The 18739-nt window shown below is 45.0% G+C and overlaps 1 protein-coding gene across 1 annotated transcript; it reads left to right on the top strand.

The window, feature by feature from the left end:
- The first annotated feature begins 5666 nt into the window (after window positions 1–5666).
- LOC106544284 (uncharacterized) lies at window positions 5667–17860 on the top strand. The gene is made up of 6 exons (XM_087711455.1): window positions 5667–5795; window positions 7263–7992; window positions 10883–10982; window positions 11649–11731; window positions 12890–13016; window positions 15780–17860. The coding sequence occupies exons 2-6, from the start codon at window positions 7405–7407 to the stop codon at window positions 17003–17005; spliced, it is 2124 nt and encodes a 707-aa protein (XP_087567581.1). The 5' UTR covers window positions 5667–5795; window positions 7263–7404; the 3' UTR covers window positions 17006–17860.
- Window positions 17861–18739: the final 879 nt, after the last annotated feature.

The raw sequence follows: 18739 nt of genomic DNA, 5'->3' as shown, positions 1-18739 counted from the left end.
TCAGTTCTGGGGGAGGGGGGGGGATGTACTCTATCGCAGGTGAATTGTAGACCTCAACTCCCAGAATTCCTCAGCCAGCATTAGGCGAGGTGGCGCAGTGGTTAAAATGCAGCACTGCAGGCTACTTCAGCTGACTGCAGTTTGGCAGTTCGGCTGTTCAAATCTCACCGGCTCAGGGTTGACTCAGCCTTTCATCCTTCCGAGGTGGGTAAAATGAGGACCCGGACTGTGGAGGCAATATGCTGACTGTAAACCGCTTAGAGAGGGCTGAAAGCCCTATGAAGCAGTATATAAGTCTAACTGCTATTGCTATGAGGAATTCTGGGAGCTGAACTCCAGGAGTCTTAAAAGTTGCCAAGTTTGGATAGCCCTGCTCTGTTGCATGGTAAAAGTGCTGATAGGCATGCTCTGAATGTGGAAGGGGGCTTCAGTTCAGTGCGGTGGTGTAGCTTCCCATAAAGGAATTCACTCTCATAGCATTTGGACTTTTTGGCAGCTGTTTAAAACAAAGAAGAAGTGGTTTTTCTCACCGCTCAACTGATTTCCTTGAGACGAACGGGATGAGCTTGCAAGATTTGTTGCGTTAGCCAACATATCTCCCTAAGGAAAAGAGACTTCCTGCTTCAAACAGCCGTTCCCAACGAATTGACAAGAAGGCAGGTCTCTGATAACGGGGAATTTTAAGGCCACTTATTTATAGAAGAGTTTTGGTTCCCTGGGGGAACCAGCCTTGATATGTATGGAAGCATGAGGGTAGCTTGTGAGAAATTATCATTTAAGACCACCTGCAGGAAAAATGCCTAAAGTAGCAAGAGAAAACCAGTCCTAGAGAAATTCATTCATCCCACACAGATAAAGCCAAGGGGAAGGAGGCAGATTATTCAGAGGATGGGGAGGTTTCCATTAAGGAAGATGCAGAGGACGGCTTAATGAAGACCCTGTAGGATAGTATTCCTCAAAACATTATTTCTCAGGATTCCCTTCCCACTTCTAAATATTGGAAGAGCCTTTGTTTCTCTGAAATGTATTTTATCAGTATTTACCATATTAAAAATTATAATTGGTGCATTCACTGCCACTACCTCACTTCACATGATGTTTAATATTGTATTGGATTTGGATTGGATTGGATTGGATTTATTACATTTATATGCCGCCCTTTTCCCCGAAGGGGACTCAGGGCGGCTCACAATTCAGTCAGGGAAGGGGGTACAGACAGGGGGATAAAAAGACGAACATAACAATACAAAATTTAAAAAACACACAACAACCATACCATTCGAGAAGGGGGTCAAAAGCTCTTTAGCGCCAGGCCTGTCGGAACAGCCAGGTTTTAAGGGCTTTGCGGAAGGCCTGGAGGGTGGTGAGGGTTCGAATCTCCACGGGGAGCTCGTTCCAGAGGGTCGGAGCAGCCACAGAGAAGGCCCTCCTCCGGGTAGTCGCCAGTCGGCATTGGCCGGCGGATGGAATTTGGAGGAGGCCTAATCTGTGGGATGTAATCGGTCTATTGGAGGTAATTGGCAGCAGGCGGTCTCTCAAGTATTTTTCAACATAGCCTGACAAATAAGTTTTGATTTCACAGATCCCTAAGTGTGTCTTGAGGAACTCCTACAGGTCCTAGAATCATATTTGGAGAAACATTGATGTTGTATTTTTGTGTGTGGGGGGTAGTTTCTGGTGAAAACCAACATAAATAAACAAGGACGGAATGAGGGAGGGAGGAAAAGAAAGAAGGAAGGAAGGAAGGAAGGAAGGAAAGTAAGTACAGGTAGTCCTCATTGAGCGGCTACCTCAAGGCCTCCTTAAGCGTGGCACGACAAAACCGCACTCGTCAAAATCGCGGTGATAAAATCGTGGCACTAAAGCCGCGACGTCATCACCACCGCGACAACAGCGCGGCAACAGAAGGGCGCTTTAAAATGGCGCCGCAGCAGAAAGCCGATTTCAATTAAGGTAAGGGTTAGGATTAGGTTTAGGGGTTTGTTTTAGGGTTAGGTTTAGGGTACTGAGTGCTTGGGAATGCGCGGATTTGCCCTCCGCGATTATGTCATCGCGGTAGGGTCGCGTTTTTCCTTAGCGCTTCAAACGGCGCGAATTAGTCTTCGCGCTTATGTCTCCGCGGATAAGGGCTTTGCGGATTTGTGGTGGAACCCTCCTTAAGATTAAAACTGTACAATGATGGTGCCCCTGCAGCTAAAATCTGCTGATGAATGGGAATTTCTATCTCCTGTCCAATGGGTAACTTGAAGGCCATGGTACTGGCTGCAGGAAAGAACAAAATACGATTTTGGGGAAATCAAAATCACGTGAAGTATTACGGTAGTACCAATTTATAAATCCTTAGTAAGGCCACACCTGGAGTACTGCATCCAGTTTTGGTCACCATATTACGAGAGTACCCGGTATTTGAGCAGCTGCCCCAAAGAGGAGCAGGGGTCACCTTATTTTCCAAAGCACCAGAGGGCACGACAAGAAACAATGGATGGAAACTAATCGAGAAGAGAAGCAACCTGGAATTAAGGAGAAACCTCCTATCAGAACAATTAACCAGTGGAACAGCTTTGCCTTCCAAAGTTGTGGGTGCTTCATCACTGGATGTTTTGAAGAATAGACTGGGCAGCCACTTGCCTGAAATAGTATAGGGCCTCCTGCTTGAGCAGTGGGCTGGACTAGACGACCTTCAAGGTCCCTTCCAGATCCATCCCATTCCATGTTGGTAGGTGGGTGTCCCCAAAATTTTTCCTGGGCCCAAAAGTTTTGCTTTTGTATTTGTATTTGTATTTGTTTATTATTTATAGGCCGCCCTTTTCCCTGAGGGGACTCAGGGCGGCGTACAATTTATGGGGAGGGGAATACAAGACAAGACATGAGACAGTACATAAGTAAAAATAGAACACAACATTCATTCATCATTCGGGTGGGGACAGATTAGAATCTTTATCCCCAGGCCTGACGGGATAGCCAGGTCTTGAGGGCTGTGCGGAAGGTCTGGATGGTGGTGAGGGTGCGAATCTCCACGGGGAGATCGTTCCAAAGGGTCGGAGCTACTACTGAAAAGGCTCTCCTCCGCGTAGTTGCCAGTCGACACTGACTGGCGGATGGAACTCGGAGGAGGCCTAATCTGTGTGATCTAATAGGTCGTAGGGAGGTAATTGGCAGGAGGCGGTCTCTCAAGTACTCAGATCCACTACCATGGAGGGCTTTATGAGTGGTAAGTAGCACCTTGAAGCGCACCCGGAGATCAACAGGTAGCCAGCGCAGCTCGCGGAGGATAGGTGTTATGTGGGCGAACCGCGGTGCGCCCACAATCACTCGCGCGGCCGCATTCTGGACTAGCTGAAGTCGCCGGATGCTCTTCAAGGGCAGCCCCATGTAGAGCACGTTGCAGTATTCCAGCCTAGAGGTCACAAGGGCCCGAGTGACTGTTGTGAGAGCCTCCCGATTCAGGTAGGGTCGCAACTGGCGCATCAGGCGAACCTGGGCAAATGCCCCCCTGGTCACAGCCGACAGGTGGTGGTCAAAGGTCAGCTGTGGGTCCAGGAGGACTTTAAAAGATAAAGTGGCGTTGGAATTGAACTTCATGGCTACGTGGGCACAACTGTGCCATTCTATCTTCTTAGAAGAAGCAGGTGACCAACCTTTGGTTCGTTGGGTTTGTTACTTCCCAGCCTGGCCTGCAGCCCAGGAATGCATCCCAACTTGCCTTCCTAACCCAGAAAAATCAGCTCAAAAATCAGCTTACCTTGTTAAACTGAGGTGTGATTGGTGTTTACCTCAGCTCTGAAGTACTTGCCTTCAGAAGTTAACAGGGGCTTCTTCACCTGGAGGCTTTTAAGAAGAGACTGGGCAGCCACTTGTCAGAAATGGTATATAACCCTGACAGTGAATCTATGGCACGGTGCCAGAGGTGGCATGCAGTGCCCTCTCTGTGGGCATGCATGCCATCACCACCTGCTCTTCTGGTTTTTGGCCCCCAAAATAGCAATAGCAGTTAGACTTATATACCACTTCATAGGCCTTTCAGCCCTCTCTAAGCGGTTTACAGAGTCAGCATATTGCCCCCAACAACAATCCGGGTCCTCATTTTACCCACCTCGGAAGGATGGAAGGCTGAGTCAACCTTGAGCCTAGTGGGATTTGAACAGCCGAACTGCTGAACTGCAGTCAACTGAAGTAGCCTGCAGTGCTGCATTTAATCACTGCCCCACCTCGGCTCTTCTTTGGCCATCAACAGCCCAAAAAATGCATGTTGGCGGGTTTCCAGTGTTCCAACACACGCTAAGACCAGCTGGCTGGCATGCATTTGCGTGCTGGAAATTTCAGGACCAGCTAACCGGCACGCGCATGCCTGGTTTTCGGCTGTTTATGGCTGTTTTGGGGGCCGAGACCAGAAGATCAGCTGGCATGTGCACTGGCCCGCTGGCACTCCGGGATGCGCTCATGCACGCATGTTCCGATTTGAGCACTCGGTGCTGAAAAGGTTCGCCATCACTGGTATATAAGGTCATCTGCTTGAGCATGGCCAAGATCTCCAAAGTCCATTCCAACTCTTATTCTGTGTTTTTTTCCCCCCAAGTGGCAACTTTCTGTTTTTTCTTTGAAGGCGTTTCGCTTCTCATCCAAGAAGCTTCTTCAGCTGTGACTGGATGGTGGGGAATGGAAAGGAGTTATATTCTTTGCAGAGAGCTGGTCATTTGCATTCTTTTAGCGAGCCTGTGAGGCCACTTGGAGGTTTATCTGTGTCACTGACCTTGGGGGTCACAGAGCGGGAGGGATACGACATCATGCAGCTGGAAGAATGTAAATCCTTCCATTCCCCACCATCCAGTCGGTCAGAGCTGAAGAAGCTTCTTGGATGAGCAGCGAAACTTCTTCAAAGAAAAACCAGAAAGTCTAGTTGCCTCATGGGGGGGAAAAAAGCACCTTTGGGACAAACAACTATGACTCAGATGACTGAGAATCTCCATGGACATCTGTATTCTGTACTTCCTAGGAGTCGTAGTGCTGCTCTCTGAACTACAAAGTAGGGAAGTCGTGGAGAAGCTGAGAAGTAGGAGAGACAATCAATGGCTACCTGTAGGGTTGTAGAATTCGAACACAGAGCCGCTGTGCAACAAAGCCAGTTTTCTATTCCTCACTTGACCCAAAAGTTTTAGGTTGTCTTTTCAGGCAGAAAGGATGCACACAGATAGCTGATCAATAGTGGATCTCGAAAAACCCTAAGCAGGGCAGGCTCCATTCGGGGAACTAGTTGGGAGACCACCCAGAAATCCATCTCAGGGTTATTAGGGTTGACCAGTTTTCCCAAGATCTGACCCAAATCTCCTGCGTGAGGAAGGGGCTGGACTAGAAGACCTTCAATGTCCTTCCAGTGCTACTCATTGATTGATTGATTGATTGATCGTCACTGGAGGCTTTCAAGAAGAGACTGGATTGCCATCTGTAAGAAATGGTGTAGGGTCTCCTGCTTGAGCAGGGGGTTGGACTAGATGACCTTCAAGGTCCCTGCCAACTCTACTGTAGTCTTATCCTATTGTATTCTAAACTTTGATGTCACGGACGAGCTTCTCCGCTGCCCGGCCGCTGCGGGGAACGAAGCAGAGACGCGGCCTGTCGGGAGGGGGCGCCCGCGGGCTCCCTTCCGCCGATCCAGCAAGCGGAGCGTCAAGGCAAAGCGAGGCGGGGATTGATGGGCGCAGCTGCGGCGGCCGCGAGTCCCGGGGGGCCCCCAGCGCTCGCACGCCCACCGGACGGCGCCGGGGAGGAGAGGAGCCGCGCGGGTCCCGCCGCTGACGGTACGGGCCGAGGGTTGGCCGGCTGGGGGTGCGGGTGGCTGCTGCCGAGGCCTCCAGCCTTGCAATCCTGGGCGGGGAAGGCGAAGGTTCGCTCCGGAGCTGCAGCAGACCGTTGCACCGGGAGGCCTCCGCCCCGGGGATCCCCCGCTCCCCCCATTCAGATCACCCCCGAACCCAAAGGAGCCTGGGCGGGTTGCGTTGCCTTGCATTGCATCGCTTGCATTGCACGGCATAGCATCGAGTTGCGCGTTTTGCTCGCCTTTCCAGCGCAGGGGTGCAGGCCAGGGAAGACAGGGTTTGGGGGCGCGGAGGAGGAAGGGGCGATCTCCCCCTCCGTCCGTCTGTCCCGCTGCAGAGCTCCTCCCCGGGGAGGGGGAGGCGGCGAGTGCGCTGATCCCCGTTTGCAAGACCAGCCCTCCGCCTTCTTGTCCCGTTGGGAAGGGGGGTGGGTGGGAGACAAGAAGAGGGCAGGCTGGCCTCGCCGCTTGCATATCCCCTATCCCCCCCCCCCCCCCAATATCCCTCCAGAGAAAGTGCCAGGCTTCAGAAAGGGAAAGGATATTTTTAATAATTTTCTTTGTCTGAATATGATTTCCCATTGAGGAAAAGGGGAGTTTAAATTCCCCACCAGTAAAAAAAAAACTTTTGGTCTTTGAAGGGCCCATGTGTGACCTCTCCCTGTGTGTGTGTGTGTGTGTGTGTGTGTGTGTGTGTGTTTGTGTAACTTCTTGATAAAAGAGTGGGTTGTTCTCTTTTAGTTAAAAGGAACATGTCTGGGACAAGGCTCCCCCAAAAGTTAAAAGTTTACGGAGAATTAAGAAAGTGAATTTTGGATTGCAAATATCTACCACTTTTTCAAAATTCTTGGCTTACTTTCTTTAACTGGTGTGATATTCTTGTATACAAGTGATCAATTCTGAAATTTTGTTTAGCCTAGATTTTGGAGGACAGAAGGGGAAACCCCCAAAACGGAGAAACAGCAAAAACTCACGGGGTGGGGGGGGAATGTTGTAAATACAAGCATGGCTTAGTAGTGTCATATTTTAATTTATAACTCTTTTGTGCTGAAGCCGCCCTACCTCTCCAAAAAGTCAAACATTACTTAGCATCGAAATCCCTTAACTTTGTAAGAGGTGTGTGCTTATCTAGGATTAACGTTGCATTTTAGGTTAGTTGAAACAAGAGGATAAAATAGTTCAGGAGATGGTTTTAGAATTATGGGGGCTGCATCTTGGAATTACTTTTGAAAAAGGATTTAAGGAGGTGAATTTCAGGTTTCTGATAGAATGGAATAGGAAAAGGAATAGCATAGCATAGTATAGCATAGAAGAATAGAATGGAATAGAATAGAACAGAACAGAACTCTTGAATGGACACACAAGGAATTTGTCTTTGGTGCATATATTCTCAGTATATTCTCACAATATTTTGTCTAGTGCGCTAATTTGAAAATGCTCTATATTATAGAAGAAGGGGCTACAGAAGAAAGAACAAGTGGGACCAGACCGGGCAGAAGAACTAAACATTGGAGCAGTTGAAGCTCAGTTTACAATCAAGAGACCAAGATAAGGGAGCATCGCCTTGGATCCAGGAAGACTCATTCATTGGGATGATGGAAGCGCGCTGGGAAACGCAGTGGCAGCAATTCCTCCAGACCCTTCAACCCTCTCATCCCAGAGAAGGAAATCCAGCAAGATCAAGGAATTCTCCCTGGGAAGATCCCAAGGCCTTCCTGGCTTCCTTCGAGCAGGTGGCCAGAGCGTGCCGGTGGCCCAGAGGAGAGTGGGTAACCCACCTCCTGCCAGCCCTTTGCGGAGAAGCTGAAGAGGCCTTTCGCAGCCTCGACACCATTCACCAAGGGGATTACGAGAACGTGAAGGCCGCCATCTTGAAAGGGGAAGCGGTGAAAACGGAGGCCCGGCGTCAACGCTTCAGGCAGTTCTGCTGCCAGGAGGTAGAAGACCCTCGGATGGTTTACAAGCAGATCCAGGAGCTTTGCCACCAGTGGTTGAAGCCGGAGAGACGCACCAAAGAGCAGATCCTGGAGCTGCTCATCCTGGAGCAGTTCCTGGCCAGCCTGCCTTCAAAGCTCCAGACCTGGGTTCAACCCAGGAGGCCGGACACGTGTTCCCAGGTGGTGGCCCTGGTGGAGGACTTCCTGCGGAGCCAGCAAGGGACCAAATCCGAAGCCCGTCCGGTATAGTTTATCAATTTCAGTGTTTATGTAACATACAGTAGTGGCCAAAATTGTGGAAACCTTGTGGGAAAAGTGTATTTTTGAGGCTTGATGGCTAATAACAGCACTTTTTTTATTTTTTGAGTTTCAAGATAATCATATTCCACTGCTGGGATGGCCTGGGAATGGCCCAGTTACCCAACCAAGTATTAACTGACATGGTGATAATTTTTGTATATCTCATTTTTTTTCTATGGTGACAATTTTTTTTATATCTCACTTCAATATTTTTCTTTAGAACTGCTATTCTAATAGCAAATTCTTCATAAAAGTTATTGTGTTACATTCTTGATTAAATTATCTTTCCACTGATATATCTATCTATCACTCTATTACTCTATATACCTATACCTATATATATATATATATATATATATATAGGTATAGGGATAGGGATAGGGATAGGGATAGGGATAGGGATAGGGATAGGGATAGATAGATAGATAGATAGATAGATAGATAGATAGATAGATAGATAGATAGATAGATAGATAGATAGATGATAGATCTTTATTTAGGGTACTACTTCAAGAAAAAGTGTTATTAGACCTAGTTTTAGAAAATACACTTTTCCCAAAAAGTTTCTACAATTTTGGCCACTACTGTACAATGTGGTACACATCTGGGCATTGCAAACAAGTACAGTTACAGGCAGTCCTTGAGTTATGACAGTTCAAAGTGATGACACACCCCTCCCCCAAAAGGGACATGATTTGGTTTCAAAGTTAAAATGCCCCCCCCCCACCTCTTGCCATAATCACATGACCATATTTTGGGCACTCATCAAATGGTCCACTTTTATGGCAGTTTGCAGCACCCTTTGATTTCAGTGGTTTTGCCTGAAAGTGTTTCGTTTTGGTGTCCAGCAAAATGCGCCCCTTAGCGAACAGTGGGTTCGCTTAACAAACATTGGAAAAAAGGGTCATGAAACAGATTTGATCATATGGTGCTTTAAGATCATCATAATGACAGTAATTGCCAGGGTCAATCATGGTCATAAATTGAGGACTGCCTGCAGTTAATTACAACTTGATGAAAATGAATGGCACTTTGGAATTATTGTCACTTCCTATTGCAGAAATTTTCAACAAGAGATCCAAAGTTTTTGGAATGATTTTATTTACATTAGAATGTTATAATTTATGATAGAAAAGATGTGGAGACTCTAGAAAGAGTGCAGAGAAGAGCAGCAAAGATGATTAGGGGACTGGAGACTAAAATATATGAAGAACGGTTGCAGGAACTGGGTATGTCTAGTTTAATGAAAAGAAGGACTAGGGGAGGCATGATAGCAGTGTTCCAATATCTCAGGGGTTGCCACAAAGAAGAGGAAGTCAAACTATTCTCCAAGGCACCTGACAAGAAGCAATGGGTGGAAACTAATCAAGGAGAGAAGCAACTTAGGAGAAATTTCCTGACAGTTAGAACAATTAATCAGTGGAACAGAAGTTGCCTCCAGAAGTTGTGAATGCCCAACACTGGAAGTCTTTAAGAAGATGTTGGATAGCCATCTGTCCGAAACGGTATAGGGTTTCCTGCCTAGGCAGGGAGTTGGACTAGAAGACCTCCAAGGTCCCTTCCAACTCTGCTATTGTATTGTATGGTGTATGTAGGTATACTTTTTTTCCCCCTTAACGAATTCAGGACAATAAAATTACTTTAAGAATACAGGTAGCCCTCAACTTACAACCAAATTTATGTTGCTAAGCGAGACAGTTGTTAGATGAGCTTTGCTCCATTTTACCACATTTCTTGCCACAGTTGTTAAGTGAATCACTGCAGTTCCTAAGTTAGTAACATGGCCGTTAAAATGAATTGGGCACCCCCATTGATTTTGTTTATCAGAAGGCCGCAAAATGTGATCATATGATCCTGGCACTTTACAGCCGTCATAAATAGGTGTCAGTTGCCCTGCGGATGCTGCAATAGTCATAAGTGTGAAAAACGGTCAAAAGTCACTTTTTTCCAGTGCCATTGTAACTTCCAGTGATCACTAAACGAACTTTTGTAAGTCAAGGATTAGCTTGTACATAGATTCATCCATGCAATTCTATTAGCAACCATATGAAAATGGTTTGCAGCTGTCTTTTTCTTGAATATTTTTTTTTAACTTCCTAGTTCAGCTTAAAGGGCTGGAAGTTTCCTAGTGATCTCCTCTCAGGGGTGGGTTTCAACCGGTTCGCGGCGGTCCCCGCAATCTGGTTGGTCGCCGAACCCGGAAGTAAGTAACTTCCGGGAACGGCGAAGGCGCCCCGCGCCCGCTCCTTACCCGGTTTTGCCGAATTCTGCGCTTCCACGCATGCGCAGGACGCATACAGCGCCTGCGCGATCCTCCAGGAGCAGCTGGAGCATTGCACAGATGCTAGTACGCATGCGCGCGCTGCGCGCATGCGCGAGGACGCCGCCGGCCTCGTTCCAACCGAACCGGTTGGAACGGGGCGAGAAACCCACCCCTGTCTCCTCTCCATTAGTAAATAGCCCGTCAGTTCTACCACATGCAGTGTTTGTTTGCCTCGCCATAAAATGCAAAGCCTCGTGTTTTTCAACTGTGGCAACTTTAAAATGTTGGTCGTCTTGAAGTTGAAGTCCACACATTTTAAAAGTTGCCACGGTTTACAAACGCTGTTCTAACAGATTAATGGAGTTGGAAGGGACCTTGGAGGTCATTTAGTCCAACCCCCTGCTCAAGCAGGATACCTTACACCAGTGTTTCTCAACCTTGGTGACTTTAAGTCCTGTGGACTTCAACTCCCAGAATCCCCCAGCCAGCACAGCTGGGATTTGACACCAAGATTGTGTCAAAAATCAATCTCGCTTGTTCTGTGTTAAAAGACTCTCTTCTCTCTTTCAGGGCCCCCAAAATGAAGACCTAGCTGATTTTGAACAGGCTGAGAAGGAGCCCTTGGAGGCTGTGAAGAGAGAAAACATTGAAGTGGAGATCAAAGTGCCAGGTAAGAATTATAATGCAGGAATGAATGTCCTTCTGCATTTGCATTTTTTAAAATCCTTTGATTTGCACCCCCCCATTATTGAATTTTCTAGGGACGCGGTGGCTCAGTGACCAAGAGGCTGAGTTTGTCGATCAGAAAGGTCGGCAGTTTGGTGGTTCGAATCTCTAGCGATGCGTAGGAGTGGGTTACCGTTACTTGTCCCAGCTTCTGCCAACCTGGCAGTTCGAAAGCATGTAAAAATGCAAGCAGAAAAATAGAAACCGCCTTTGGTGGGAAGGTAACACAAAAGAGGAACGAAGGGGAAGTCGGCTTTTGCAGGAAACAATATGTTCATTCGGTTATGTCAAGAGAGAAAAGTTCTGCTTGTAAGAGACTCTGTGCCAAGTTTTGTCTTTCCCGGTGTTTGGAAACTAGTCATTTGGCAGTTCGCCAAATGAGATAAGGTTTGTATTTGATAAACAACCTTCTAAAAGATTGTTTGATAAGTCTTGCTGACTGTGAATGAAAGGAATTTACAGTCGTGTAAATAAAAGGGGTTTTGCCGGGAACAAGACTCCGCTTTTTGCTTGTTAAGGAAGCCTGGGCCAGAATGTTCAGCGACCACGGGCACAAGAAGGCAGAAACAAATTCTCTTTATAACGTCTGCTTCCCTCCCATCACCTGCAGGCGATGGAACCAAATCCCCAAATCCCCTCAGCTCGTTGCTTCCTCTCGAAGAACCTGGAGTGGTCCAAACTGCACTGAAAGAGGTAGGTGCTGCTCTGGTGGGATAGTTTTGGCGCCAGATTTGGAGTATGGTGGCATTTATTTCTCACTGGAATTCCACCCACTCTATGGTGGGTCCTTTTAGCTGGGCTGTTTATTTACAATTGATCTCTGCAGACTTGGTTGAAACGTCTTCTAAATCCGAAGATGACGTACAACTGGCCTAGATATATCCAAGAAAGCAGGTAGTCCTCGACTTGCGACCACGGTCGAGCCCAAAATTTCTGTCGTTAAGTGAGACGTTTAAGTGAGTTTTGCCCCATTGTGTGACCTTTCTTGCCACAGTTGTTAAGCGAATCACGGCAGCTGTTAAGTTAGTAACGTGGTGGCTAAGTAAATCCAGCTTCCCCATGGACTTTGCTCGTCAGGAGGTCGAGCCAAAGGGGATCACTGCAACCGTCATAAATAGGAGTCAGTTGACAAGCGCCTGAATTTGGATCATGTAACCACGGGGATTATGCAATGGACATAAGTGTGAAAAATGGTCGTACATCACTTTTTTCACTGCCGTTATAACTAAATGAAACTTGTAAATTGAGGGCTACCTGTATGTACCATCAAATTTGGGGCTTTGAATTCCACCCAAATAATACAGGTGGTCCTCACTTACCGACCACAGTTGGGACCAGAAACTCAGTCACTAAGCGGAACAGTCGTCAAGTGAAACGTTATACGATTGCGCTCAATTTGTGACGTCAGTTCTGCTACAGTCAAAAAGTCTTGACAACTTGTAAGTGCAACTTGCAACTTCCCGTGGCTTCCCCAGTGACTCGGTTAGTTGGAAGTTAAGCTGAGATGATTGAAAATGGGGACTGCCTACATGTTTGCCAGTTAACAAGCACTTAAATATTGAGCCCATAACTGCAGGATTGCTGCGGTGGCGCCCTGGTTTGAGGAGCAGCCACAAATCTCATTTTTTTAGCCCCGTCATAACTGCGAGTGGCCGCTGAAGGAGTAGTCGCTAAGCGAGGACTACCTATACTGAAATACGGACTCTTGTTGGCCCTATTGCAAGAAACATTGATCAGTGGATTGGAGAGAGCATTGTAATAATGAATGCTTCTGTTTTTGGCAGTGAAGGTTTATTGTGGGTTTTTGGCTCTGATGGGATCTGATGGGAAGATGTCTTCTCCTCTTTGCAGGACCTCAAAGAAACAGACGTGTGTTTGCAGGCAGCCAAGCAGAGGCTGACCCACGCAGCCCACCAGAGCGTAGCCTGGCAGGTCCTGCAGGAAGAACATCAAAACATAGGTTGTTTAAGTGAGGATGGTATGTACAGAATCCAACAAGGCTGGGAAACATCAGCCCAGCTATTTACATGTTTCTATGTACTTATGAAAAAATAGATGCATAATTTCTCCTGTAGTGAATTGGGGGAGTCAGGAAAAGAGACCTTCTAATTGTTTGGAAGAACAGGTAGGAGTGATTAAAGCTAACCACTTGCTTCAAAAGAAAGACAATTTTTTCTTGTATTCTTTGTTCTTGAATGAAATTAAAGTACTGGGAAGAGTCACCATTCAAACAATTCTATCTTATATCTATCTATCTATCTATCTATCTATCTATCTATCTATCTATCTATCTATCTATCTATCTATCTATCTATCTATCTATCTATCTTCCATATCTATCATCTGACATCTATCATCCATCCATCCAAATTTATCTTTCCTTCATCTATCTCTATCTACTTACCTATCATATCTATCTGTCATCCAATATCCATCCATATCTGTCTGTCTCTCTCCATCCATCCATCCATCCATCCATCCATCCATCCATCCATCCATCCATCCATCTATCTATCTATCTATCTATCTATCTATCTATCTATCTATCTATCTATCTATCTATCTTCCATATCTATCATCTGACATCAATCATCCATCCATCCAAATTTATCTTTCTTTCATCTATCTCAATCTACCCACCTATCATATCTGTCATCCATTATCCATCCATGTCTGTCTCTCTTCATCCATCCATCCATCCATCCATCCATCCATCCATCCATCCATCCATCCATCCATCCATCTATCTATCTATCTATCTATCTATCTATCTATCTATCTATCTATCTTCCATATCTATCATCTGACATCAATCATCCATCCATCCAAATCTATCTTTCTATCTTTCCTTCATCTATCTCTATCCAGCTACCTATCATATCTATCTCATCCATTATCCATCCATATCTGTCTGTCTGCCTCTATCCATCCATCCATCCATCCATCCATCCATCCATCCATCCATCCATCCATCTATCTATCTATCTATCTATCTATCTATCTATCTATCTATCTATCTATCTATCTATCTATCTTCCATATCTATCATCTGGCATCAATCATCCATCCATCCAAATCTATCTTTCTATCTTTCCTTCATCTATCTCTATCTACCTACCTACCTATCATATCTGTCATCCATTATCCATCCATATCTGTCTGTCTCTCTTCATCCCTCCATCCATCTATCAATCTATCTATCATTATCTCTCTCTCTCCCTACCTACTTACCTCCCAATCTGTCATCCATTTTTCCATCCCTCCACCCACCCTTTATCAAAGATAAAAGATTAAAAAAATGTAAAAAGTAGTTTTAAAAGAATTTAAAAACTTCACGATTAGAGTTCTCTTCTTCCCATTTGTAACCATTTTAATCAGTAAGTCCACAAATCACCAGTTCAGTTTTTTCCATGAAGCAAACTGTTCTGAGTAAACAAGTCCTGTTGATAAAAAATATTTCAACTAAAAAAAGCTTTTAGAAAACAGCTGACCTTGTGCTTAGGGATGTTCGTATCTTCAAAAACTGCAAAGCTATGATAAAGGAGGACCTTTTGTAACACTGGGGGTGTAGGGGAATCAAGCATTCTCCCCACAATGGATGATTGGCTGCAGAAGCTGATGGAGTTAGCAGAGATGGCTAAATTGACTGCTTTAATTAAAGAAAAGAATACAACCAACCTCGTTTCTACTTGGAAACCGCTTCTGGACTTTGTGCTTGAGGTGGAAAAAAATAAAACATCGATTTGGGATTTTATCAATTAGATAGGTTTGTTGTTTATAGAGATGGCTAGTATATATTATTATGCAAAAGTAAAAAGTTGAGGCAGCTGTTGTTATTTTATTTTACTGTGCTAAAAAGTCAGAAATCAATGCTTTTCTTCCCCTTCCCTTTTTTATCCTATTCTTTTTCCTCTTTCCTTCTTCCTCTCTTATTTTCCCATTATTTTCATTTCTCTTTGTAGTTTATACTTCGATAAAGTAATACAAATTTGTCAACAGAAGGAAAAAAAATCGAATTATGCTTCACCAGAAATAAATGCATCAGTAGAAAATGGAGATTACTGTATTTTTCGGGGTATAAGACGCTCCGAAGTATAAGAGCCACCTAGCTTTTAGGGAGGAAAACAAGGGAAAACAAATCTGCCTCTGTTTCCCAGCAAACAGTACAGACGATATACACTCTTTGCGGTGTTACATTTTGGACTATACTTGTACAGATGCTGTTAAAATTGATGTGGCTTTCTGGAAGTATACATTATTCTCTGCTATTTAAAAGAAGATACAATAGCACTGGGCCTCTTCAGATCAAGCATTTATTTTAAAAAGCTGCTTCATTTTGTTAAGCTGTCTAGAAAAACAATAAAGCAGTCTTTAAAAAATAAGGCTAATAATTGGAACATTCTATAGGCATTTATAGTTATTGACTTGCCTCCTTGCAGCAAACGGCAAACAGCCTGTTTGACTTTCAGTTTAAGCAGGGGCCTGTTCCAGGCTGCAGGGATTGCCATAGCCTATTGCTGCGCCCGTAAGCCCCATTTTCTGGTTTGCTGCAAGGAGATAAATTGCTGGGAGGCAGAGGCCAAAGAGTTGGGCAGGGCTACATTCAGTGTATAAGACGCACCCAAATTTTCATCCTCTTTTAGGGAGGAAAAAGGGGTGTCTTATACTCCGAAAAATACGGTAGATTGTTTGAAATGAAGGCCTGGGGACAGGATTAAAAGATTTTTCTCTTGTTCTGCAGGTGACAGACAGGAGAATAGGTTTAAAGTGCAGAATTTTCAGGGTGGAGAAGATGCAGAAGAGATGTGCGGGAGAGACCCTGTGATAAGCCCTGAGAATCTGCCATTAAAAGCCGAGATGGAAGAAGAAAGCTGTGATTCCGATCAGCAGAGATGGAGGCCACCGCTGGAAATTGAGAATACCCACAACGTGCTTGAAAAGGATCTTACTGTTACAGAAAAGACCAACAAGGGTAAAGTGTCCATGTTCTCCCAATATGATAAGAGGTACCTTTACCAGGTGGAACTGAATCCAATACCTTCTGCGGAGAAATTGGACCAACATCCTCAGAGATTTGAGGACAGCTACCAGCGTACTTCAAACATGAATCAAGAGGAAAAAGATATCGTAAGTGAGCAAAGGGTTGAAATATCCGAGAACGGAATAGAGAGTAACGCAAACGCTTATCTGAGTAACAATCTCAGAGAGACACATAACAATTCTCCCGAATCCGGGAAAAACTTGACTAACCCAAACTCACTTAGCAGATTTCCGGTGTGCAATCCCGAAGAGGAATGGTACGAATGTTCTCACTGTGGGAAGGGCTTCAACAAGGCCAAATACTGGAAGCAGCACCAGAAAATTCACACCGGGGAGAAGCCGTACAAATGTCTACAGTGCGGGAAGTGCTTTAACCAGTCGGGAAATCTGAAGACCCACCAAAGGATTCACACCGGCGAGAGGCCCTACAAATGTTCCCACTGTGGGAAATGCTTCAGCCACACCAACTGTTTGAAGATGCACCAGAGGATTCACACCGGGGAGACCTACAAATGCACTCAGTGTGGGAAATGCTTCAGAGAGACGGGAATCCTGAAGAGGCATCTAAGGACGCACACTCGGGAGAGGCCATACAAATGTTCCCAGTGTGGGAAATGTTTCAGCCTGTCGGGAATCCTGAAGAGACATCAAAGAACCCACACTGGTGAAAGACCCTACAAATGTTCTCAGTGTGGGAAGGGCTTCAATCAGATGGGAACGTTGAAGAAACACCAGCGAATTCACACGGGCGAGAAGCCGTACAAATGTTCTCACTGCCAGAAATGCTTCAACGAGAGAGGAAATTTGAAGAGGCATCAGAGAATCCATGCCAGGGAGAGCCTTAATATCATACAAGAATTCATCTTGGAAAATGACCATATCAATGTTATCAAAGTGGGAAAGGCTTCTACAGAGCAAGAATTCTAAAGTGATATTAAAAAAAAACAACCTCATGCTACAGGGACATGCTTAAGATGTTCTTAGTAAGACATTTCTAGGACAAGGGTCTCCAAACCTGGCAACTTTAAGATTTGAGGAATTGGAGGCTAAAATGCAAAAGGAACGGTTGCAGGAATTGAGTATGTCTAGTGTCAAAAGTTCCAAGTTATACCTCCAGAATAAATAGGACTCCAAAGCAGTTGGCACAGGCTGGTAAAACTGACTCTGAATATTCCCACAGTTTTCACCAAGTTAACAGTAAAAGGTTTTTCCCCTTCTCCAAACAGTCAGTCACATGGTCCAAACATCGTGTCATCTGATTGCCTGGTAATGTCACTCCGCCTCTCTCTGACCACCTGTGGGAATGTCCTTGGTTCCCAGGAGAAAATATTTTGTTTTGGCTATAAACCCCTCTATATTCCCCACTCTCTAACTCTTCTCTCCAGTATGGCAGCCCTGAAACCCCAAAAATGGCCTCGCTCAGGCCAGCTTCAGGGTGAACATCTAGTTTAATGAAAAGAAGGACTAGGGGTGATATGATAACAGTGTTCCAATATCTCAGGGGTTGCCACAAAGAAGAGGGAGTCAAACTATTTTCCAAGGCACCTGAGAGTAGAACAAGAAGCAATGGGTGGAAACTAATCAAGGAGAGAAGCAACCTAGAACTGAGGAGAAGTTTCCTGACAGAACAATTGATCAGTGGGACAGCTTGCCTTCAGAAGTTATGGGTGCTCCAACACTAGACATTTTTAAGTAGACATTGGACAGCCACTTGTCTAAAGTGGTATAGGGTTTCCTACCCGAGCAGGGGGTTGGACTAGAAGACCTCCAAGGTCCCTTCCAACTCTTATGGCTGGCTGGAGAATTCTGGGAGTTGAAGCCCACAAGTCTTAAAAGTTGCCATGTTCGAAGACCCCTGGTTAGGAGATAACTTCGACAGCCCTTAAAGATTTCTACATATATTTATAAGGGAAAATCCTAGCATCGGGAGTAAATTGTTAAACAGTTGGATCAATTCTTGAGAATGGTGGTAGATTCCTTTTCACTGATTTGACCCTGTAGTAGCTGGCAGAATATCTGCGATGGATTATTTCAACTTGGGATTCCTGTACAGTGGTGGGATTGGATTTGATTAGACTCTTTCTCCATTTTTCTATGATCATATACCAGAGATACATTATATAAATATTCTGCAATCTGGTTGTGATTCTCCATCCTCTTGCTCAATAAAAACCAACCTTTTATTTTATACTATTTGTATAGACATTTATGAGATAGGAAATAAAAAGAAATGAAAACTGTCTAAATCCCAGCATCGGTTTTGTCATTTTCATTGTAGTCGTACACGTTTTCCATCACATCGTCCCTCAGGACTTCTTTTATGTTTCCAAGGAGTCCTTGACTTATGACCAGTTGCTTTAACAACCATTCAAAGTTACAAGGGTGGTGAAAAAGGTAACTTATGACCTGTCTGGACACTTTGCAGTGTCCCACATCACAATTCAATTCAATTTTATGGTTACTAAACAAATGGTTGTAAGTAGAGACCCTTGCAGTTAGATTTTCCAACTTTCTGATCATCTAAAGAGGCTTCTCACTCTCTGTTCCTGGCACATGTCCATTTGGAAAGTATGAAATATTTCCCCCCCCCTAAACCCAGGATAAGTGGTTTTTAATTCAAATATATTTCATCCTGGAATATGTTTCCTCTGAAGATATATC

Source organism: Thamnophis sirtalis, unplaced genomic scaffold (assembly GCF_051295495.1).
Source record: "Thamnophis sirtalis isolate CommonGarterSnake01/CBP01778 unplaced genomic scaffold, rThaSir2_p1.2 scaffold_3, whole genome shotgun sequence".
NCBI lineage: Eukaryota > Metazoa > Chordata > Lepidosauria > Squamata > Natricidae > Thamnophis > Thamnophis sirtalis.
Note: the sequence above shows the minus strand (reverse complement) of the source record. Positions and strands in the feature narration are given on the sequence as shown.

Coding starts and splice junctions, on each gene's coding strand:
- LOC106544284 (XM_087711455.1), top strand. CDS start 7,405: ATGATGGAAGCGCGCTGGGAAACGCAGTGGCAGCAATTCCTCCAGACC. Junction 11,732..12,889: donor TCCAAACTGCACTGAAAGAG/GTAGGTGCTGCT, acceptor TCCTCTTTGCAG/GACCTCAAAGAAACAGACGT. Junction 13,017..15,779: donor AGGTTGTTTAAGTGAGGATG/GTATGTACAGAA, acceptor CTTGTTCTGCAG/GTGACAGACAGGAGAATAGG.